The sequence below is a fragment of the Trachinotus anak genome, unplaced genomic scaffold (genome assembly GCF_046630095.1).
Source record: "Trachinotus anak isolate AG129_WGS33_773 ecotype Australia unplaced genomic scaffold, CSIRO_AGI_Tana_v1 ptg000013l, whole genome shotgun sequence".
NCBI lineage: Eukaryota > Metazoa > Chordata > Actinopteri > Carangiformes > Carangidae > Trachinotus > Trachinotus anak.
Window position 1 is genome coordinate 5289205 of NW_027273864.1, and position 25769 is coordinate 5314973.

Genomic DNA, 25769 nt, shown 5'->3' on the forward strand with positions numbered 1-25769 from the left:
ACAACAGCAGTTCCATTTGTTAGGCACATGCTTTATGCAATCATGTAACAACAGGCCGTGTACACAGTGGCATAATACCGCACCATCTGGCTTATGAGGCTGTGAATGTTTGGGCGGTCTGTTCCTTTTCTTCAGCCTGGCATTTTAATGTGTATAAAAAAAGAAAAAAAAAAGAAAAGAAAACACTACTTTCTCCTACACCTCAGATAATTACCGTTAAAGTTTATTTATTTCAGATGCATTTGAAAATTCAAATAAGGGATATTTACTGTGCTTAAAAAAAACCAACTTGACTCTTGGAGTAGAAAAGAAGTCATTCTAATGAGGACAAAATGGCAAGGTGTGGTGTTAAAAAAATAAAAAATGAAAAATAAATAAATTCCGTACCATTTATACATTTCATCCCATTTAGTATTTTATTTTATTTATTTTATCTTTATTACATTATCTTTTTTTTCCTGCCTTTAGTGTTTTCCTCATTGCAATTTCATTATTTTATTTTCATAGTTTTTTATTTATAATAGTCATTTGTTGCTCTGTGTGTGGATGGGATGTTCTGTAAAACACTTTGTGTTACATAACTTGTATGAAATGCGTTTTTAAACACAAACTGATTGATTGATTTACTGTATGCACAATAGTTAGTTTCCAGAGAAAATTGCCCCGGCATCTTCTGAACCAGCTATGCCATTTCTGAGTGCCGCTCACAGTGACTTTCACCTTTGACCTTTGATCACCGAAATCGAATCATTTCATCTTTGAGTCTAAGTGAATGTTTGTGCCAAATTTGAAATGAGTTCCAGCCACAGGTGTCACTGGTGTGGAGGCTTAAAAACTGAAGGGTAAAAAAAGAGAATTTGCCATAGAGTGCTGCAGGGATGACTCAGTCCAACCTGGATGTTAGCATCACCCTGGTTCCCTCGACAAAAAGCCAGCGGGATTTTCACATGGGCTTTTGGATTACCGCAGAAAATAAACCCTGTGACAAACAAAAGTTTATGACACTTACAAATTTTGTCCAGCAAGATAATTTTGACCGATGAACACCACTTTTTTTACAATTGCCAGAAGTAAAAAGCTAATGTTAGGTGAACTACAGCACAGTCGCATGACTTCAATGTCCCCACTGCTAAACTTCCTCTTCCTTTCCTTTTAGTTTGCAAAAGTGTGATTATAGACACAACAAGGCAACCTCTGTAGTATCATTTAGTCACTTGTTAGCAACTGCCTTTTTTAAAACATGAAAAGTTTCAAAATACCACAACTGGGGTATTTACTGGCGGATTATATGTTGTAGAATAAAACATGCAAATGTCTTGAGCTTGTGTTAACCACAGACCTTATTTCAGGCACCTAATCAAAGACCCATTCAAAAAACCCCTACACTTCAGGACAGGGGAACTGGTAACTAATTTCCAGGTTTTACAACTCATTCCTGCAGCACTCTAATCAATGGGGGTTATGTGACAATGAGTATTGTCAGAACTGTTGATTTTACAGTTCGGTTATGCTCCAATCAAACTAATAAGATACAACACATAAACAAGTGAGTTTTCGAGATGTTGATGGGCTGATTTTTTTCATCCTCAGACAGAGCAAGGATAGCAGTCCTCCAAAAAAAACAGGGGCAAAGTGATGTTGCTACTTCACCAGCCAATTAGACACTCATTCGCTATCAGGTTTCAACACAGGTCCTTCACCAGCACGTGTAAAACACACAGCCTACATACACTCAATCAGAGGGCTGAATCTTTGTTAGTTATACCATGAAATCTAGACACATAGGTGGCGAGCTTTTAAAGGAAGCTGCCCCTTCAATGCAAGATTTCAAATTTCAAATTCTCAGCTTATTATTTGTATTGTATTATACAGTATTAATGGTGGTATTTTGTGACTGTGATGTGTTTTTATGGTTTGTTTCATTTTGTCGTGTACTTTTGAAGTTTCTGTGTTGGAGGCACAGTGTCCTTTGGAGGCTGGCCATCGATGTTTCCAGCTCTGCTTGGATAACCGATTCAGCCTTCTCAGAGACTACAGTGTGTATAGGCTGTATTTTTCACACATTCTGTGAGTCAGACTGATGAAGCTGGTGTTACTGAGTTGTTTTTTTTCACATTTGTAGCCTTATTTTTGACAGACACATATAAGAGGGGTCTCAAACTTCTCACCCCAACACTCGCAAGGAATAAGCTAATTTTCCAGAATGTTTTACTGCTGATTGGTTTGGCTCTAAAGAGGGCAAGTGTGCTGCTGGTGTATTTATATCCCATATCTGTCCATATTTATTTAAGGATTTTTAACCAGCTACTTCAATGCCTGGAAATCATTTTTTATGCCACATTTTACTTTCTCCTCTTTTAATTACAGCAAAATACCCTTTGTTTTCCTTCATTTGGGTTCAGTACAGACAATGCAGAACACATGTCTTCTCTCCCAGCATTTAATGTAAACACGGCAGCTCAGACTGTCTGTTTACTGCTGTGTGATGTGCAATTAATAAACTTTGAACATGACTTAGCTGTTGTAACATGTCTTTAGAAGGCGGCAGGCGCTCTGACAGGACCGCACAGCGACCTTGACAGGAAACAGCTGATTAGGTCACCCTCTAAGCTGGCTCAGTCCCAAGTATTAAGTGTACCAATCCTTCCAAATCTTAGCCCAGCAATTTCAGTGAGCAAACATGATTGATTTAAACTTTTCCTTGCCAGAGACGCCGCTACACAACACAACACCCTTTCAATAGACTAATGGTCCATGTGAGGAGGAAATAAAGAAGGAAAAAACAGCTGCTCGTTGAACTCTGCAAGAAGAAGAAAAAAAAAAAAAAGATGTTTGAACCGGGTGCATTCAGAGCTTAACACGAGTTTCCAGGCTACGGGGACGAGACATGTTTCCAGCAGAGAGTTGAAGGGAAAATCCACCACAAAATAGAATTCATGTAATACATTCCTATGATCCTGATCAGCTCACGCTTGATTTGTGAGGATGAACAAGTCTTTTCTAAAGCTTGAAACAACAGAGCCAAGACTCTCTCTCGCTGCTGCGTCACGACACAAATCCTGGAGTGGTTTCATCCAGGATGAATGGAAGACTGCATCTGAGGACACAATTACAATACCCAGCGTGTTTTTACAGGATATGGACGCTGTCTCTGCTTTGTAACTGTTAGGACTACAATGAAGTAAAGCACACTTAGAAGTAAAAGCTCCAAATGCATTTGAGACAAAAAAAGAGTCTAACTCACTGTCAGCAGGGCGGCTTCAAGCTTCGTCAGATTAGAAACTTGCTGGTTTCTAGTTTTAGAACAGAGGTGTCATGTAGTGTGTGTGGATTAAACCGGCTGGGATCAAAAGAACAATGTGTGATCTCTCTTGTACGGTTCATTGTTTTGGTTTTCGACTGAGTTTGAACCACATGAGGAAGCTGCAACTCCATAACTCTGTAATCACTGTGTCTTATTACAGAATTACAGTGATATTCCTTCCTATTCCTAGAGACCGTGAAGCTTTCTGACAACCCTTTACTCATTCTAGTTTTCATTTCTATTATTATGTCAAATAGAGGTCCAGGATTTTTTTTTTTTTTTTTGGTTTGAAAAAAAATACTAGTTTGAAGAGTCTGAATCATAAAATGGAGCTAAAATAGCAAGAAGCACCTCATACTTATCTCTCAAACTGTGAACTGTGAATTTTTGTAAAAGTTAACTCAATTGTTTTTGCTCTTTGGTTCCCACATATCTTGAAATACATACACAGAGGATAGTGTCAGTGTTACTGAAATGTAAAAAAATATTTCATACTTAATACAACCAAAAAACAGGACTGATGCAAAGCAAACAAAAAAAAGTTCAATTTTCATTGATTTTTAAGTCCCGTGTTATTTCTGTTTGTGATGATCGTTGCTTGAGCTTTGGGTGACGTGGTGTATACTGTAGTTTTATAATTTCTCAGTGGACATATTTTATCCTGAATAGACACATGAGAAATCAGTCATTTAAAGGATACGTTTTCTTTTTGTCCAATGCATCTCATCAAAGTACTGGTCTACCAGAGATGTAAAGCTTTAGAAACGGATCATGATATATTACTTTTATACTTTATCTTTTTTTTCTAAATCCTGACACAGCTGGTTGAGTAGATTTTAGCAAATGTTACTCAAATAGGAGTCACCCTTTATTTGTTAGGGACTATTTTTATCTGTGGATTAATACACATTTAGTGAACTCACCTGCAGGACAGTGCACATGGGACAGACTTTACATAAACTGCAGTGCTCATGTCCTTCTTAATGAAGGAACATGTTACCCGGTGCAACAGTGTGGCTCATTGATGTGTTTAATAATTCTGAGAGAACACTGAAGCACATAGGAATAAAACATATTAAACTCTGGATACACATAAAATACTTACTAGTAGGATCAATTCAGTTTTTAACACATCACTAATGTGCTATCGGTTGATGGGTGCAGATCGGTCTGTGCCCACGGTTGCCTGGTATAAAGCATCACTTACTACAGTGCTACAGTACATGACAGGATTTATGGGTACTGAAGTTTTTTGAATAGTTCCCTCTTATTGCCCTTCGGAGCTGCCAACATGTAAAGAGACATTGTTGAAGACAGGATGGAGACATTTGCCAGTGATAGCTTGTCTACGATTGAAGGATGTTGACACCTCTCAGCTGTATAAAAGCAAGCAGCATCAATGGAGAGATGAAGCGCTGCAGTCACACACTCACCGGTAGATGGGGGGTGGGCTTCCCTGGGCTTCACAGCTGAACACCACCTCCCTGTTCCTCTCCAGGGTTTCCACAGGATACACGATGCTGCCGGGCTGCTTGCTGAAGACAGGACTCTGCAGGACACTGCTCTCTGCAGGATGACAAGCAAGGACAACAGAGCTGAGCACAAACTTAGACACCGACCTGTGTGTAAAACAGCCAATTAGTCAGTGGCAGAAATAGGCTGATGCCACTTTAAGTGTTTCGAAGGGCAAACCCACAAGCTGACTGAACATATCAATTTGGACAGCCTGTCACGACACCCCAGCACCGAGAAGAATGATTTGAAGTCAGACGTGTCTTCACCAGCTATTTAGGTGGTAATAGGATATTGAGAGATTTATCTTGAACAAATGTCTGGGCACAAATGCCTTCATTTATTTCTGTCAGCCTGCTTTTATTTGTTCATTTATTTATTTATTTGCCCAGCAATGGTGGGATTATGTGTCCATGCAGAGGTGTAATCAGTTGGTTTCATGTGGTTAGAGCTCTTTGTTGTAAATGACACAACAGAAGTCTCACTTACTCCATTAAGGCAGCCAATAACACAGTGTGCTTCCTGTGCGTGGTGTCAGTGAAGCTTAGGAGACAAGGAAAAGCAATAGCAGTTTTAATCACTCTCATTTCTTTGTCACAGCCTAACTTGGTCTTGCTCTTTTAAAGAAAAGAAGCCAGAATAAGTCACTGCTATTTGATATTTTTCCTCATCTGCCGTCCTGTGCTTCACGGAGACGTGGCTGTGTGGATCGATTCCGGACTCTGCGCTGGAGCTGGCCGGCTTCCAGCTCTTCAGAGCGGATCGCGACACAGAGCTGTCCGGCAAAACCAAAGGTGGAGGAATCTGCTTTTATGCAAACAGTGGCTGGTGCAGAGACGTGACAGTGATCCTGCAGCACTGTTCTCCTGACCTGGAGACTTTCATCATAAACTGCAGGCCCTTCTACTCCCCCCGTGAGTTCACCTCAATCATCCTGGTCGGTGTTTACATCCCACCACAGGCCAACGTGCAGGAGGCACAGCGGGCGCTCGCAGACCAGATACTGTGTGTGGAGCGGACCAACCCGGACTCCGTAGTTATTGTCCTTGGTGACTTTAACAAAGGTGACCTCAGTCATGAACTGCCCAAATACAGACAGTTTGTTAATTGCCCGACCAGAGAGGGGAACACTCTGGACCACTGTTACACCACAATCAGTGGTGCTTATCACGCCGTCCCCCGGGCTGCACTGGGCCACTCTGACCATGTCATGGTCCACCTGATTCCCACATACAGGCAGAAACTAAAACTGTGTAAACCTGTTGCGAGGACATCAAAGCAGTGGAGCAGTGAAGCCATAGAGGATCTGCGGGCATGTTTGGACTGCACTGACTGGGAGGTGTTCAGGACTGCTTCCAACAGTCTGGATGAGTTCACAGAGGCTGTGACGTCATACATCAGCTTCTGTGAGGACTGCTGTATCCCATCACGCACCAGGGTGAGTTATAACAATGACAAACCCTGGTTCACAGCTAAGCTCAGTCAGCTCAGGAGGCAAAAGGAGGAAGCTTTCAGGAGTGGGGACAGGGACAAGTTTAAAGAGTCCAAGTACAGGTTTAGCAAGGCGGTGAGAGAAGCTAAACGACTGTACTCTGAGAAACTTCAGCTCCAGTTCTCAGCCAATGACTCTGCTTCTGTCTGGAAAGGGCTCAGACAGATCACTAACTACAAACCTAAACCCCCCCACTCCATTAATGACTTCCGTCTGGCCAACGATCTGAATGAGTTCTACTGCCGCTTTGAAAGACAGTGGGACAAGCCTGACACTAACCTCCACATCAGAGCCACATCAGAACCCTCCTCCTCCCCTACCAAAGGAACGTCTCTCTCTATCCTGGAGAGAGATGTCAACAGGCTTTTTAAGAAGCAGAACCCCCGCAAAGCAGCCGGTCCTGACTCTGTCTCTCCATCATCCCTGAAGCACTGTGCTGATCAGCTGTCTCCAGTGTTCACAGACATCTTCAACACCTCACTGGAGATCTGCCACGTGCCAGCCTGCTTCAAATCCTCCACCATCATCCCTGTCCCCAAAAAACCAAGGCCCACAGGACTAAATGACTATAGACCCATTGCCCTGACCTCTGTGGTCATGAAATCATTTGAGCGTCTTGTCCTGTCCCATCTCAAATCCATCACTGACCCACTCCTGGACCCCCTGCAGTTCGCCTACAGAGCCAACAGGTCTGTAGACGACGCCGTCAACATGGCTCTCCACTTCATCCTCCAGCACCTGGACTCCTCAGGGACCTATGCCAGGATCCTGTTTGTGGACTTTAGCTCTGCCTTCAACACCATCATCCCGGCTCTGCTGCAGGACAAGCTCTCCCAGCTGAGCGTGCCTGACTCCACCTGCAGGTGGATCACCGACTTCCTGTCTGACAGGAGGCAGCACGTGAAGCTAGGAAAGCACGTGTCTGACTCCCAGACCATCAGCACTGGATCCCCGCAAGGCTGCGTTCTTTCTCCTCTGCTCTTCTCCCTGTACACCAACACCTGCACCTCCAGCCATCAGTCTGTCAAGCTCCTGAAGTTTGCAGACGACACCACTCTCATTGGACTCATCTCTGATGGCGATGAGTCTGCCTACAGGTGGGAGACTGAGCGTCTGGTGACCTGGTGCAGGCAGAACAACCTAGAGCTAAACGCTCTGAAGACAGTGGAAATGATAGTGGACTTCAGGAAGAGCCCAGCCCCACCCACCCCCATCTCCCTGTGTGACTCCCCCGTGGCTACCGTGGAGCATTTTCGATTCTTGGGAACCACCATCACACAGGATCTCAAATGGGAGCTAAACATCAGCTCCCTCATCAAAAAAGCTCAGCAGAGGATGTATTTCCTGAGGCAATTGAAGAAGTTCAACCTGCCAAGGACTATGATGGTGAACTTCTACACCTCCATCATTGAGTCCATCCTCACCTCCTCCATCACCATCTGGTACGCTGCTGCCACGGAGAGGGACAATAACAGACTGCAGCGTATCATCCACTCTGCTGAGAAGGTGATTGGCTGCAATCTTCCGTCCCTCCAGGACCTGTACACCTCAAGGACTCTGAGGCGTGCAGGGAAGATTGTAGCTGACTCCTCCCACCCTGGACACAAACTCTTTGAGACACTCCCCTCTGGCAGGAGGCTGCGGTCCTTCAGGACCAAAACCTCTCGCCACAAAAATAGCTTCTTCCCATCTGCTATTAGCCTCATCAACAAGGCTAGAGAGCCCCACTGTTGCTGATCAATTGCACCAATCACCAGAAAAAATTCCTTGTATGTGAAAGCATACTTGGCAATAAAACTGATTCTGATTCTGATTCTGATTCTGATATCAGTCAGCGTTTTTTTGCATTGAGAGTTTTATCCAATTGAAAAGAAATATTGCGCTTGGCTTTTCTGTGGCAAAATCTGAAATGTAAAACAAAAGAAGAAGAAGGAGGAGGAGGAGGAGGAGGAAGAGGAGGAGGATAAGAAGCAGAAACCTAAACCAAAAGACCTTTTCCTTTAAAAAAGCATGTTTCTCTTTAGACATAAGAATGGACCCACTGGAAAACGTCACACTGAACAGCAGTGTTGATGGTGTGTGCTTAAAGGGTTATCTAAGCTTTAAAGAAAAACTTTTTTCCCCCTCACAAAAGACTTAATTAAACAATGGTGGATGTGTCAAAACATACAGACATTAAGACAAAACAGTAACTGTAGAAAAGTGAAAGCGTGGGAGGTTATAAGTTCATCCAGTTCATCAGGTGCAAGTTAAATTGTGGTGGTGTGTGTGAGGGAGATTAAGAAAAATAAGAGAAAAAGAAAAAAAAAAAAACCTAAGAATCTGAGAAACTTAAAAAAGAAGAAAGAAAAAGAAAGAAATGGGATAATAATAAACACACAGATAATGGGAGGAGAGGTGAGCTGGATCCTGTGGTTTTGCAGTTTGCAAAGCGAGTCCCTGGCCAACATCCCCAACCACAGAGGTGGGCAGAAACACCAGAGGGCAGGCCCAGAGGGAAGGGGGGAGGATGGCAGCGTCCACCCCAGAAATATAATTATAATACAAATATTATTGTGGCTGTTGCCTTTATCCGTAACATTATTATGATCACTAGAAGGCCCTGGGCATTACCAAGGGAGCTAGTACAATAGACTGTGGGAGGGAGCTGAACTTTCCACCGGCCTGTGTAGGAGCAAACTAGTCCCCTGTTGGTTGTTGTGTTTTTTGTTTTTTTTTCTTTACCCTCAAATAAGCTTGATGTAATCACTTCCAATTACTTGTGTGCACAGTGATTGATATTACAATGCGAACAACAGCAGCTTTGAGTTGGCGGCTTAAATTTTCTCTAACAAGTTTCCGATGCTTGTGGAGTTTATTGACTCTAAAGAAAAGATGAAAGAATGTGGAGAAAGACTTGAAGTCATTTTCTCTTCTTCAGTAACACACATCTATTGAAGCCATCTCCACTGCAAACCCTCTGCTTACGGTGATTGTCGGCCTCTGTCGCAGTGAATAAATGAACTTAAATGAGTCTATTATTCAGTAATGAGAGAATGCGAGAGAGAAGTTACCTGAACATAACAGACTCATAGCCCACGATTGGGGCTGTGTGAACTCCACTGTGTGAACTCCACTATGGCTATGCTCATCTCTGCTGTCTCTCTTTATGGGCTAACATTCACCCATGTCACCGCTAGCACAGGGGCCCGCCTCGCCGGCACACTCGCTGCAGTCTCCACTGGTGGTGGTAGAACTTGCAGCACCACCAAATGAAAAGTCAGTAACTTCGAGGCACTTTGCTGCACCTTGCCTGGGGCAAACATCTCACTTTTGCTTCTCACTCAACTTTTCAGCACCACCCTTGTTTTGTAGCATGTTTTTTTAAGGCAGGGGTTAAACCAGGGGTTAAACAATTTCACCTTGTCATCCTGTTCTGTTGTGGAGTGAGTGATTGACAACAGAGGTGGGAAAGGGGGTGGGACCGACCCACGTGGACCAAATTGAACTGGCTACGAGCTAGGGATACGCAAACTATTTGGTAGACCATAACCAATCTACTTCCATCCACTAGGTGTCTAGAGAATGTGAACCAAACAATGTAGAGTTACTTCTTATTTTCACAAGGTGGTGCCATGGCTACGACTTCATAAAATCATAACAATAATAGTAATAATGAATAATAATGATGTCTTCAACACCTTGTCAAAGTGAGACTTGAGCTTGGAGCTGAATCTAAGAAAACACCACGACTTGTAACCTCAGCTTTAATCTGAGGTGTAAATAAATCAATTACAGCTCAGTCTGTGGAGCAGGGTTTATATTTTAGTGGTGGAGAGATTAATGACATTGAAATTTTGTCTTGAATCTGGTAATCTAATTTCCAAAGCAGCTAAAATTTGTATTACCCATGTCTGGTTTCAGTGGCGTAACCTGCCCTAAATATTTTTTTTGTAGTTACTGAAAGAGATTAATACATATGGCTTTGAATTAATTGTCAGTTTGAATTTGAACTGATAGAATAAATGGGAACATTAATGATCTAATAAAATAAACAATTTGTTAATTTCATTAATTAAAGTGTTTACTCACATTCACATTTTTTTATGAGATTATCAGCTGGTCTATTATTATCACTATTTTCATTGTCTTTTTGGTAATACCACTGCATCGAAATTCAATTGTTACAGTTTTGCAGTGAAGTATATAAAAATAACGAACTGTAGAAAATATTTACAGTAATATTTATTTTTGGCAGGATATATTTAGACATCTCACCTGCTCTTTCATTTTTACTTGGGGAGGCAATCTTAATCTACTGATACACTTCGTACACTTTTGTACACCTTGAACTACAGAATAGCTTCACAGCTGCCACTGGCCACAGGCCTTTAAATTTAGTAGAGATATGAGCAGCCTTGGGTGATAGCTTCTAATGATTAAGTTGACCCTGTGACCCTTCATATAGCACTGCCGTCAGGTCCAAATTTCCTATTGACAAACACTTGACAAGCTCTGTCCACAACTAATAATAGGATTCCCATGAAATTTGTAGTTGATATTTGAATCCCCTCCTGGGGCGGAAACCTCACATTTTGATCCTCTGACCTTTTCTTTATCACCTTCTTTATTGACCTGCACACACTCATTAAACAAAACATTGACATTGGATGATTTTGCAAAACCATGGATTACATTCGAATACACTATATTTGAAAATTCATATAGTGCATGTTATGTCTTAAGCCTGTATATTTGGAAAGTTTAAATTACACAATCTTTACTTCTGCCTCCACAATGCAATTGCAACGATTTATAATGTCTTCAAACTACAGAAACTCTTAAACAACAGGAATCTTTGTGTGGTGGAAGTAGTGTATATGCATAGCTGTACGGCATGACATGTACAGGGTAATGCATAATTCAAAGAGCTGCTCGATAAGCTGCTAATTCAGGAAAAAACTGAACACAGTGTTTAAATGCATCACCTCTGACATACATGCAATCTGCATAAGTGATACTATAAGAAAGACAGTTTGCAATGCATTTTGTAATTTTAAACAGATCTGTTTATCTTTATAATTGTGAGTATGACAACAACAGCAGTGTGGAGGGAGCAAACTGCTTCTTAGTTTTGCTCATAAATGCCTTTCAGCCATTTAACAACATCCCTCAAAAAGAGGATTTAAAACAATACAGCAGCATGCTTGCTCATCTTTCCTTGTCTAATTATTTCTGGCCTGAGTTAGTTGTTTCCTGATCATCCAGTAGTCATTATTCAGGTCGTTCAAGGACGCAAGAAGTCTCATCTGGCAAACAACTTTTCAATATTTTGGTTAAAAATGGCCCAGTGTATCTGCTGTAACCTCATAAATTATTGGGCAAAATAAATTGACTGTGGGTTCATTGCCAACAGGCGACACTGCACCATTTGTAGCAAAAGATAATACTGACTGTTCCACAACAGTCGGCAAAGTCGCATTGAATAGCCATTTTTTGACCGCAATTGTGGTGCGAGTCAAGGGCTTTCCAGTGGTGCTGCACTTAACAAACCTTGTTGTGTGTCTGCCATCATCTACAATTACTAGAATAATATAAACATAACACAAAGGGTGGAAAATGGCAGAGAATATTGCATGTTTGTGATGTTTCTCTGCTTTATCTGAAGTGAGTCAATAAAGCACAAAAGAGGTAGAGAATATAAGCACAAAATGTATAAATAAATAAATAATAATGATAATAAAAAAAAAATGCAGCTGTGAAAAGAAAGATAATTTCCCCAACAGGCTGCAATGGCTCCATTAATCTACACCTGTCAGAATAACAATCCTTTGTGTCGGTTGATAAAGTGACAGAAATTCCACATCGCTCAATTTTATATTCAGTGAAGATTAATATCTTTATTACTCATAAATCACCTGAGATGCTCTCAGTAGGACTGCTGTGAAAATATCTGTGAAATCATCTGCATGGATATGGCAGCACTGTTTACTGTGGTTACTCTATGCCAAGTTAAAAATTCCATGTGCTAAATAAGCATTACCAAATGCAGTATATATCTTTATACACATGTAGTTTTCCACTACAGGGCACATTTATCTTAATCCAGTCTACAGGCTGTATGCTCACTCTTGCTCTTGCTGCTGGCATGCCATTCTTCATGGAATAACAGCAGTAGACCTGTTGGCTGCATACACTGTGGGGGTATAATGCAAAACTACTATCTGCATCTGTTTAGCTCATAATAATCTGTGTGTATGGATTTAAATTAGAAATGGGTCTGCCTTATAATGGAAATTGAGATAAATCTAAACTGCTTTATTTTCTGTGTTCAATAGTTTTCTACTTGTATTTGTTCTCTGGTGTAATCAGTAATCTAACTATACATGGAGGAATCTCTGTCTGTCTGTATCTTGACTGTCTTGAAACCCACTCTTTCTCCTCCACTTTAAACGCGGTGGGTGTGTCAAGGGAAGGGCACATGCCACAGTTTGAAGAAAGGCAGAACTCAACTTCCACAGCTCTTTCTACGCCGTCACCCAGACACTGTCTGAGTGGGGCAGAGCAGCCGACTCCAGCGGTAATGAAGATACCATCACACACTCTGCAGGGGGCATTGCTCAGGACACAAGGCAGTGCAGAGCCGAGAGTGAGGTTGTTTGGATGATGCTCTTAAGAAATCTGTGCACTGCATTAATGCAGGCGAGGCAATCAGCGCCTGATGAGAGGGTCACTTTAAACAGGAAGTGCACCAATATGTATAAAATCTTGCGATGGGATCACACCAGCTGTGACACCCATCAACATGTTGACGTTCTGACCCACCATTACTCATTGGTCATTACTACATTATTACATGAGTACTCAGTACTTCAGTGCTGGCACCTCAGTACCTTCATTTTGATCTCAACTACACACCTGTAAAGTTTTGTGACTGTGTTGTACATGGTTGTGACGCTATCGTGGTGACAAAATCGGTCCACAGACACAGCAACACCTGCCAAAGTGCAGGTCTTTACCATACACATCTTATTCTTTCCATTTCTGACTGTTTTTGTTTTTCTTGTCATTTACAAGCACACGTACCCTTTGTGTCACACTTGTTTTTGTTACGCAATAATAATATAAGACAAAAACAGAAAGTAATTACACCCACAACGACTGAACCTGTGTTACATTATTTTACTGACTAAAGATAAAATAAAAGAAAAATCCTGTTTAACTGTTGATAATCTTGGTGGAAATGAATAGAGAATAGTGGACCTTAAAACTTGGGTTAATAATGGAAGGAGGCCCAGATTAATGTGAAGCTGTTCTGAAGCTGTGTCCATGATAAAAAAAGAAAAAATAAAATAAAAAAGCTATCGACAAGAAGTCACATTGGGTCATTTTGCAGTGTTGGCAGTGGAAGAATGGAGAAGGTCCAGATGAAATAAAGTTGGTACGGGTTGTCTGTGGAAAAAAAAGGAAAGCTATTAATAAAAAATAAAAAAACTCTCTCTGTCCATTGTGCATACACTTTGTTATGGTTCCTAACTTCTTGTCAGCTTGTGTTTATGAGACAGTTCTACCAAAGAAGAACGGCAGCAGTTACATCAGCAAGTGGCCCAAAATGTCCTGTTTATGTTCAAAGCCTTAAAGCAGCTGTAGAAATTATGATGGGATCAACAGAGGAAGCCAGGTGATGTAATCATGGGTGGGTCACCCGAACACAGTCAACATGGATTTCTTTTAAACATGTCCACTTATCCACATTGTTATGATTGTAACCATGGCAACAAAAGCTCCACTATCCTTAGCAAAGCACTCATTACTCCACCATTTTCCCCAAACCTAACGAATGGTTTGTCGTGCCTACGCCTGACCAAACCTTTACCCTGAAGTTCAGGACACACATGACTACAAGAGACTCCTCCCTGGGGTGAACGTGTTTCTTTCAATATTATCAGCTCCTGTTCATTTTGTGCAGACAACAGCCCTCTCACTTATTTTAGATACTGACGACAGTATTAGCCAAAATCTGAAGGTATAAGGCACACCTTTTATTTCTATTTATAAATGGATCTATGGACTTTGGAGAGAGCCTGTGGCTACTGCAAAGAGATAGTTGAGTGTGTTTGTGTGTGTGTGATGCCTTTGTGTTTTGATTTGTCTGAGTTATGACTCTGATCAACTGTGTGACAGGAAAACAAATTACTGCAGAAATCTGGTTGCTGCTTGTATCTTTTCAGAGCGCATTATCTGTTCACACCAGGACTGCGTTGTCTGTTTACATCCCGACTACACACACACACACACACACACAGTATATGTATACAGCATGCATGAGGCCAACCCCTGCTTTGCTTCAGTGCTCTGTGAACAGAAGCTGCTGTAAATGTCCCTCTCACCCAGTTCAGATGAGGCTGTTTAGCGTGTCCTCATGTCGCGCTGAGCAGAACAGAAACAGGTCACCATTAAAATCCTAACCCTATGTTTCGCCAACACTCAGGTACTGTTACCAGGCCTCCCAGCAGGCCTCGCACACCTGCACATCTTGCCGTTACGACCTGATTCATCTGCATGTGAGAGTGTGGGAGAAACATGTCAAAGCTCCAGGTTACTGCCACAGGGAATACCCCAAGCACTCTGGAAATCGGCTGTTGCCTACATTCTGGTGACATTCAAAGATTTTCAAATTTTAAACGGGATGAGAAATTTGTACAGATGTGGAAGATGTCCTTGATCTTTTCAAACCTCACTTTTTCCTGTGACAGTCTGAGAGTTCTCGTTCTCATTTGAATGTACTCGAGTTTATTTCTGTATTTATTTTGGTACTTTTAAACATTTACAGGGTGCTATTCATCCTCAGATCATAGGCCTTTTTATACTGCGAGCTTTTTCATTCTGTAAACATTTCACCATCAGATCAGGTCTCATTACATCTCAGCCTGGGCTAAGGTTGATGAAACGGTTTGTTCACCAACACAAAGTCTGATCTTGAGAAAAAACCCAATCCGACATCTTTGATTCTCTGGCTGTGTGTTGGTTGCCATTATTATTGTAAGTGAACTGACACAAAGCCATCACTGCACTTCTACTGACACGAAGGACAGAGAATAAAGCAAGGACAAAGAACATGGTCTCCGGTCTTTTGACTGATTAGGTTGAACCTTGTCTGACTCACTGGATGTAGGCTGTGGGTATAAACCTGCCATTGGCAGACGGCTCTCTCCTCCCTTTACACTTCCTCTGTGTGTTACCTCTTTCAAAACTGCCTTCGCTACAGGAGACAACAACAGCCTCCGAGGGAGCAGCCTACACACTGAAAATGGCAAGTTTTGGATCGTGCAATCAAACAGTCCACATGTCTTTGTTGCTTTTTGTGGCGTTTTCTGTGTGGGGGATGAGCCATTTTAATTACAGTGCTCATCTCCCCATGTGCAAATGTTCCACCAAAACAAGCGCCCCCCACCACTGTCGCCCAAGATGACTGTGATTGGTTTAAAGAAATGCAAACAAGCCACAGAGTTTTTTTCCCCAATAGCAGAATGAAAATGGGTTCAGCCAGACCACCCTCCACAGCAGTGTGGAGGGTGGTCTGGCTGCGTGAGAGCAGGTTCAACCTGGTTTGACTCGAGGATGTAATGTGAAGGGCTGTAGTACTCGAGTCTGTTCTCAAGATGTCTTTTGAGATCTCAGATTTCTCTCTGTTTTGAGAGTGTTTGACTTGACAGGGTCTCAGCGTCGGTCTCAACCTGTAAGCTAGCAGCAACTTCCAGAGCTGAAAAATGAAGCCAACACTCAAGTGCCAAAAACTACTGTTGGTCAAATGACCACTTGAGTCTGGCTCCAACAGAGAGTCAGTCGCCACAGACTCCCATGTTAAAATGTCCAACTTTACAGCAGGAATACACGTTTACAGTCTGGTACAGAAAATGGTTTTAGTCTCTAGAGCTAATTTCCTCCTTTATTGCAACTGTACAAGGAGTGAATTTTATATCACTTACCCATTTAAATGTTTTTATTTTATTAAGGCTTGAAGTTCTGCATAATTGAGGGCGTGGCCGCTGTGAGTGACAGGTCAGTGACTGAGGTTTCGGCTCCAAACACGCCACACCTCCCATTTGTGAGCAGGCAACTCTGAGCTTTAAAACTGCTCTTCAAAAACACGTGGTGGTTGACGTCATGGAGGCTACGTCCATCTTTATTTACACTCTATGTCAGCTGGTTTCTCTTTCTCCCTGTGTGCGCCGGTGTCTGTACGCCCCCACTGTGCCCCCCACTGTAAAAACGTGTTGGCTTCTGCCGTATTCAACACGATCTGAGACAAACTGCAATTCCAGTCCTCAAACACCACAAAGCCTGCAGCTCATTTATCAAGAATCCCTGGGCACTGGCTGATATGTAACCAAGGTAACAGTAGCATTAGCAGCTAACTACCGATAAAACACACCGGGCAGAAAACTCCTCCAGGTTGAAGGTGATGAGGATACGTCGCATGTGAGTGAAACATTTCTCCTCCAGGACTAGACTATACATCACCTATAATCCCTCACCACCAGTGTTTAGTATCATGTGGCTTACTTTTAGTACTTTGAAATAAAAACGCAATGAATATTGATGCTAATGATGATCTTAATAAAACACTTTTCTTATCATAGAGTTAATTAATGAGCAAGAATATTAAACCGGAGCTAAATCAATATCAAATCTCAAATATTAATAACTGAATCAAATCATATCAGCTTTAAACTGTCATGTATTACAAAATGAAAATAAGGTCAACACAACCCTCCTTCAAAAAACGTCTGTAACATGTTATTCGGTTATATTTTCTGCAAATGCAACTTTCCATTTTTCCAGCATGATGGCATCCGAAGCCTTAACCACACTTAGGAATATAACTCAGGTTAATATACATATATATTAAAAAAAGTGTGTGTGTGTGTGTGTGTGTTTGGATGTGTGTGTGTGTGTGTGTGTGTGTGTGTGTAATTGCTTAAGAAAAGTCAGACCCTGTATAATGTGTGTGTAAGTGTAGAATATGAGCCTGAGAACATGACCTTCCTGTTGCCAGTGGTAGCTACGGACCTGACAACAAATTCCTGGTGGAAACACAAAAATCTTTCAGCTCTTTGTCCAAGAATATTTAGTTTCTATTATCATTACAGTTTTAGACTGAATGGCCACTGATTTGCTTTTCCTTTTCTTCTGCTTTTCTCAGTCTCGGTCTCGACGTCGTCCTGGAGCTGCTCGACTTTCGGTGTCTGCCTGTGGCTGTAGCAACGACAGACTGATTGCCTCTTTAATTGTGAACAGAAAGAAATGAAACGTCTCCTACAACAGTTGAAATGAAATTATATAATTACAGTTTGATGTGTCTGCTTATCAGCTGTAAACACATTATAAACATGAATTATAGAAACTGAAAGGAAATGAATTTGGAAACAGCTTTATCAGAAAAGTGTACACAAAACAACACAACAACAACAACAACATCTTTATGTTGAAGTCACAGGCTGCAACAACCAATGAAGAGCCACCAAAACTCTAGACAGCGTGGGGGAGCGTGATTTCATTTTCTTATGCACCTGTCTATGAGATTTGAAAACCTTACTATCATGTTGTCTGGTTAATGGAAACCCCCCCCCCCCCCCCACCCCCGTACTCACCATGCCCCACTCCATCGCTCACTGCTACAGCCTTTGTGTACTGGGTCTCTGAGACTAATCCACTGAGGGCTGGCAGGTTTTAATGTCATCCTGCAGTGCCACAATCAGACAGCTATTCAGATGGTATCAGCAGCGATCTTCTAAGAGCTGGAAGGGAGATATTTTTGGACAGACTATGCTCGCTCTCGTTTTAGCTGGCCATAAAGGAGAAGATTAATGGCCTGAAAACGGTTCTGACTCGGGCGTCCTGAACTGTCTTCATGCTCTGACTCTGACCTGTTTGGAAAGGCCTCAGTTGGAGCTACAATAGAGCACTCACAGAGGGACTGTTCTGAGGAAGGAAAGGAAATGTGAGGACATCCATGTGAAAGTTCATCATATGTGAAATTTGAAATAGCTGGTTGGATGTGTTTTTATTGTTCACTATGGTTAGGTTAGCAAAATCGGAACAGAATGAGCTTCCCAAAAAACTGTGGTCAGTGGGTTTGAATGGAAACATTGTTATGCCTGGCAGCTGTGGGCCAAGTGGTTAGACGGAGAATAAAGCACATGCATTTATTTAATTCATTTGTTAGCACCTTTTCATTCCTAAGAATGATGTATTTAGCATTACATAGACACAGCCGAACGAAATAGTGGAACCAAAAACTCCTGACTCATCCAGTATAAACCATGTTCACACTGTTTGTGCTCTGGAATATAATACACTACAAAATGACTGTTTCCAAACAGACTTTTTGTTTGTTTTGCCCACCACCCGTGCTCTTCTGCCAACACTATTAGACATGCTATAAATTTACTGTGTATGGTCAGTGAACAGCATGCCCCTCTAATGTGCCTGTTTAAAAGCCTTACTGCACGGTCTGCAGTGCAAACACTCAGCCAGTCAACGTCGTACTCATAAGTAAACACTTTGCACCAACATACTGTACATGAAGAGGTTTACTGAGACAGGAATAAATCCTGTTTTCTTACCCCATCACCCTCGAACAATGCACTCGAACAGTATAATTGCACAGATGTTTTTTTTTATTTGGTTTTTTTTCCACTCAGACATGTAATCAGACATGTAATCGCAGTCCTCACTAGGGTGACTGAATTCCCCAGTGAAGTCACAAATGAGCATACAAGCCTTAGCGTGTATGATGTAACGCTGCACAGCATCCAGGCAGCAACGCCTGGCATGAAACAACAAAGGAGAGACCTCACCTCAACAAACAAGTCCAGCACATTAAACAACAAAATGTGCTGACTTCCCTTCTGAATGACACAATTAAGTGTTTTGTGATTAGATGCCTCTATCAAAAAATCTTTTGCCTTTGCCTTAAACTCACCATTTTAAAACATCATTTTAGAAAATAAGCCAAACATAAAGGCTTATTTTACAAAGAAAAATAAATACAAACAATTCTGAAACACACATATTTGCTTTCTTGCAGAGAGTTAGATGAGAAGACTTGTATCTGTATGCTAGATATGACGCTAGTTAGGTTTCTGCAGCAGAAACAGGTGGAGTGAGTGAAACAGGGAAGATTCCCAGAATAAGCAAAAAATTGTGTTGTCTTGTGCCATTGGATGTCAAAATAGGAATACAAAAAAAAAAAAAAAAAAGTTTAGACCCTGTGAAGCTAAATGCAGACATTCATGGTTGGAAATTGTTAAATGGAAAGATTGGACAGAAGAAATCTCCACTGTTTATCACACACCATGGGAAAATCAATGATGTTGTTAATAAATTAGTAACAGTTGCATTAACAAAGCTGGCAAACCTCAGTGGGCTACTGCATAATGGTAAACACCAACATTATCAACACTTACGTGTGAGCACAAGTAGCATGTAAACAAACCTAACTGCTCAGAGACAGTTTAGCTAACATCACTCAGTACTTATGCAAGCATTTAATGAATGAATTGGACATATGGTCATATTGTGTCTCTGATATAACAATGACATTACACCATGAATGAGCACAAACTTATCTAAGCTTTGGGATCACATTAAAACCATTGGAGATACAACGTAACGACTGAGGAGGCATCCATGGATTCAGAAAGTCCCAACTTTGTTCCCTCATCCTTGACCTTATTTCACCTTTCTTCTCCTGGCAAACCAATAAAATAATTAGTGTCAGGTTTATCCATATTCCAATGTTGTAAAATGAGACCTGACACCACTAAGTGTCTTTGTACCACCAGTTCAGCTGAGCTCCCAAAAGACGTCATCCCTGTTAACACGCACGAAAAAGAAAGAAAAATAGCAGCTCGTGGCCTATCTGATAATCAGATAATTAGGGAAACTTTGAATTGGCTTACATAATGCACTGCAACATTCACACACATGCACTGATTTCACAGGCTCTACCATGGTGGGATTCTGAGATTTAATAAACACTGACACAATTATAATGCAAGGATATTTGAATTAAACTTCACATCTGTTAGCATCATGACTGACATGAAGTCTGTGCTCTGGTGAGACAGGTAGCCACTGTTCGTGTGCCCGATGTGGGAAGCAAAACCCTTTCAGCTCACCCTCTCCTCTCCTGTCCTACTCAGTCTGCGCCAGGAACGTCTCATCAGTGTTCTTTTCCAGCCACTTAATTAGCATTGCTGTCTCATTAAAAAAAAAAAAAAAAACCTACAAGCTGTCGGAAAACTAAAAGAATGGTGTGGGATGTACAGTCTCAGTTGTTCAGCACCCTCAAAGTGACAGTCACATAAATCATTCATTTCTTTGGGTTGCAAGAGAGTGAAGCGGCGTCACAAAATTGGCTTTGAAATGGCAACCTCATCCACACATGCACGTGGCAAACACTTCTTGTGCTTACAGACAACAGCGGGGTGATCTTGACTGATTTTACTCCAAAAGGCCATGAATAAAACATGTATTGATATGCATATCAAAAGGCATGAGTTGACAAAGCAAAACAAAGCCAAACAAAGATGTAGGGGCAGTGAAGAGAGGAGAGGAGATAGCTTCCCCTTGAACCTGCTCTAAATCCCTAACACTGCCAATTAGCAGGGGCTTGGCTCGGAGGCCATCTGGGGATGCCCCCCTCCTTCATCTTGACATAATTGCTCCTCCTGAGGAAGAGCAGGTGAGTGCACCTAGAGACGCCTGCTCCAGGTTAGCTTGACACGCTCCTAAATTTCATGGGCTGCGGCTGAGCTCTCACTAATACTGTCATCAAGCAGATCTCAACCCTAATGAAAGCTTTAATAGTCCAGAGAACAGCCTTTAAAATTATTAAAAAGAAGAAGAAAAAACTTAGTGAGTCAAACAGTTGAAACTGCAGAGCTCTGAGGTCACATTACGAGGTACAAATTTACTGAAATGTGACCACTTTTCATTGAGATGCAGTTGCCTCCTTAAGCAGCAGTGTGGATTAGATGATCAAACCCACCTAACAGAGTAATCTACTCCTAATCAGCCCATAATGAACTGGGGACAGCTGGGCCACTTTGGAGGTGTGCACGGACGCTGACTCGGGGGCAAAGGGCCACCGAGTCTGCCTGGCAGCGTGGCTCAGCTGGCCTGGCACCGACAGGCTCACCGCAGGCTGCTCACTCAGTGGAATGACAGAGGTCAGTGTTCACCCTGTCTCTTTAAAATGGCCTGAGGAGATCAGGGCAGCACCACTAGAAAAGACCTTGACATATAAGGCCATCTGACATGCACGTCAACCTAAGGAATGCCCTTCACGGGCAATGGGCATGATTATGGAGACACATTAGGAGTGCATCATTCTGGAAGGCAGTTATTGCAACATCCAGGAGCACTGCTGCGATGACAGATGCCACACGCATACTTTAGTTAGTCAACAAATGTAAACCAGAGAGCTGATTGAAGAGAATATTACCAGTGAGCATCTTCAGTCAGATTGAATAACACTATATAAGAGAGGTTAGAACCAGCTGACTTTATTTGAAATGCAGTTACTTGTCTATTTATTTTGAACTGCTGGATTATGAGGGATGAATATGAATGTCATTACTGAATTATACATAAGTTTAAATTCAGTTTGCCTGAAGGATCCGGCAGACTTCTTTCCATATTTGAAATTGTCTTCCCACCTTCCACGCAGTAACTGGTTTACATTTATTTCACAACATTTCCAAACTTAATTTATGGAGTCTTAACTTGCCTGAGATATGTCATCCATCACAGTAAAGATCCCGTCAGCTTCAGTTGCTGTCATGGTTAAATTATGAGTGTGATGCAGGTGATGCAGTTGTAAATGCAAAATGATTTGGAAAAGTCTTCACAGCATTACCACCCAACAATAATCTCATACAAACAAAAGCTGACATCATATTCACTGTGATGGATCACCTATGTTAAGCAGGTTTTTACATTTTTACAGTCTGCAGAAATGAAAGGAAACCAGGGGGAGCACAACAAAGGCCATAAAAAGACTCAGATATGTAAAAACACAACAGTATTCCTTGTAAAATGTTTGGCAGGACTCCAAAGTACATGGGTTTTGTAGTTAATGTCCTTTATATCACATTGTCCCTCCTGAGATGTCTGCCTGGCTGATACCTTCTCTAAGCCTGCGAACAATGAGCTAACAGTGAGTTAGCTTCACTTAGAAATGAAAGCTTCACAGCTTTCATGTGCCGTGTTTTCATTAGAGCCAAATTTCCATACTTGATGAAAGAATTAAAAATCTTACTCTTCATTTGTTTGGTGCCAGTGTGTCTCTCTTATCAGTTTGATTTTAAATGTAAAATCAGCTGTTGCCTGAAAACCTATTAGCTTCTAGGTTGTGCTGCTGATTGCTGCTATCAGCACAAGTTAGCAGCTTTAGCACAGGATTAGTTTAGACACTTGCTTACAAAAAGCATTTAATTTGTCCCACTTGATAAATGTAAAAAGTGTTTTCAGGTAATAATTAAGAAAATAATTATCTTACAACTGAACAATTTAATGCAATCCAATACATCCTACCATTCATTCTGCCTTTACAAAGCATATGTTCACTTTTTGAGTTATGCAAATGAAACAGTATAATGATAATAATAATAATAATACACTTTATTTATAGAGCACTTTTCATACAAGAGATGTAGCTCAAAGTGCTTTACAATAAGTAATGGCATAGTACAATAAATGTTTATCATTGCAGTTTGTATGGTTTTGTACTGGACTGCATTATTTTAATTCTGAGCCACTCTAATAATTAGACATTAGAAACACATCTGAAACAAACCTGACTATTATAAGCTTTGTAAAAGGTAGATTTTATGGAAGAGGTATTATAGTGTATTGCATAACATTGTACAGGTGAATGCATTATTCTATCACCACTAATTACTGCTGCCACGTTTTAGAGCACTTTAGCCAACACTTTCTGTAGCTGCACAACAAAGAGCAGTATTTATCCCTCAGTGTGGGGCACAGCTTCAGCAAGAACACAGTTACCAACTCTTTCATCAAGACGGGATTATAATGCTAGATCACTGGCTGAGGAAAAAAGGCACAGTGCCACATGACTAATTGTGAAGTGGAAATGAAGCTGATTAACTATTGGCCGACAGCGGTCCTCCAGTCAAGTCCCCTAAATACTGCATCTGGGTCTCAAAAAGCAAAAGCAATTAAAAAATAATCCCATTCAATTTCAAGGCATTGCATTCAGTGTTTAATAATGCCTTACACATTCATTCATTCTACACACTGTATTTTTTTGGGGGGGGTGGGTGGGGGGGTTCTGCAACTGAAGTACCACCCCTGCTTGTTAAGACCATTTCCCATGTGTAATTAATAACATTAATTATAGTTCTTGTTCCATTGAAGTGTCACAGCAGGACGTGTAAACGATCCAGCGTGCACCATGCAACCTTCATCGATGTTCTTAATTACACCTGTGGCCTTCCTGCGATCACGTGTCAGAACGTCTGCCACGAAAAAGCCCACGCTTCTCTCGCTTTACTTTGGTCTTTGCTTGGCTTTCATTGAAGAAGATTTTCTCTGAGAAAATGTAAATTATACACAAATTACATAACTGCAGAGTAAAATGTTCACAGGCAATACAAACATAAATAATAACGGAGCACACTGGCAGAAGAGGGACTCTTTGATATGCTAAAGAGTGCCATCTGTTGCCATCAATAACTGTATGTATTGAGTAGATGGTGCCATCTGACTTCATTACTTTCAAAGTATGTTTTGAAGTACAGGTAATGATCCCCCTCTTGCTCATAACTCTTCACCAGCACAAACAGGAAATGACTGCCTGTTTCTGAACCTGTACTTTCACATGTTTGATATCACATCAGATAGTTATCGTTTTTGTGGGGGCACAGCAGAAGTGTGAATCATGGCGTTGTGCATCTATTCAGCCCTGGAGTTTATCTTATCAAATGTGCAGCCACTTCGTAATTTACTCTCAGGTCAAATAGAGCAGCGTTCTCACTGCACGCTTGAGCGAAAACACTGCCATAACACCTCCACAGAGATCTCTTTAATGAAATGTCATATTTAGGCCTAAAGTCATCTATCTGTCAGTCCCAATAACTCACTTTATCAATTTTGTCCATTAGCACCAATGGAAATCTGCTGGAGCAGCTCATTGCATAATGTAATGAGTTTGGTTAATGAGTTTCATCAATGCATAATGTGAAAGTAGAATCCTGACCTGAGAGTCTTTAACCTTTTTACAATGTCACAACAAAAGAAAAAGTCTCACATCAGTCATTTATAGTGTTTTTCCACCACATGATACTGACTCAACTTAACTTGACTCTAATTGACTCTATCCGTTTTTGTTACCAGGTACTTCTTTCTACACTGAAGATAGTACCCGCTCAGTGATGTGGCGTCACTGCTATAGCAACTACGCACAAAGATACTGTGACCTCCTCTTCAATGTGACACACAGGTGAACGATGGAGGACGTGGAAGGGATATCACATGTCTGCACCTCTTTGACTGACTGTGGAATGGTTTTGTGGGTTGTCATACTAGAAGTATAGTACTATAAGTGACAGAAATGCAGCAGGCTACACTGAGCTGTATGCAGTTGAAAATAGCTTCTCGTCCTGTACAATGATCACACAGTATTGACAATGCTCTCTGACCAATCTGAAGTCAGCAGTGGCTTCACTTCACCTCAGCTTGCTTGGAACCTTGAAGGAGGTGATACCAAAAAAGCACCAGATACCAGGGACTATTCACAGCTTTTGCCCAATGAAAAACCGACTAAAGTGAGTTGAGTTGAGTTGAGTTAGTATCATGCAGGGGTAAAGGGTTATGCATTTTGGAAGTTAAGCTGCATTAAGTTCTGAGTGGATTCAGGTGAAAACATATACTTTATCATTTTACACAAGTTTGTCCATAGTGTTATTAATTTGAGGTTGCAAGATCACACCAAGCAAGGTTGAGGAGTGCTTTCTTTGTGAGGAATAAGCATGTATGAAAGCATGTGACCACAGGGTATGGTTGTCCTGTAGATCCAGGGATGTGATTTTGCACATTTGCACTTGTTATATACAGCTACATTTTTCAGAGTTGTCCTCTGTTGTACTGGACTGTACACCTATGTACTGTACTGGATAGCCTTGCATTTCCTTTTGTATTGTGTGTTGCACAACTAGAAAAATGTATGTGGGACTGTCCAACTACATTGCATATAGTAGCCTCGTACTATGCAGTGTATTATCTGAATGGTTTGACTGTTCTACTGCCCCTGAGAGACAAATTTCTTTTATTTGACCTGAATTAAATTTATGAATCTAAACAGATACAGGAATTTTCATGGTAACAGGGTTAAGTGCAGTTATATTGGAGTTTAGAAAATTGAGCGCATAAATAGAAATCTTGTTCATT

The 25769-nt window shown here is 41.3% G+C and overlaps 1 protein-coding gene across 2 annotated transcripts in view; it reads right to left on the reverse strand.

Moving 5' to 3' along the window:
- Nucleotides 1-25769, reverse strand: part of cntn4 (contactin 4) — a 155354-nt gene that overhangs the window by 96093 nt on the left and 33492 nt on the right. For both annotated transcript variants that reach the window (XM_071493217.1, XM_071493216.1), the window contains exon 3: nt 4738-4870. In XM_071493217.1, the coding sequence (XP_071349318.1) occupies nt 4738-4870 (133 nt within the window). The remainder of the gene's footprint in view (nt 1-4737; nt 4871-25769) is intronic.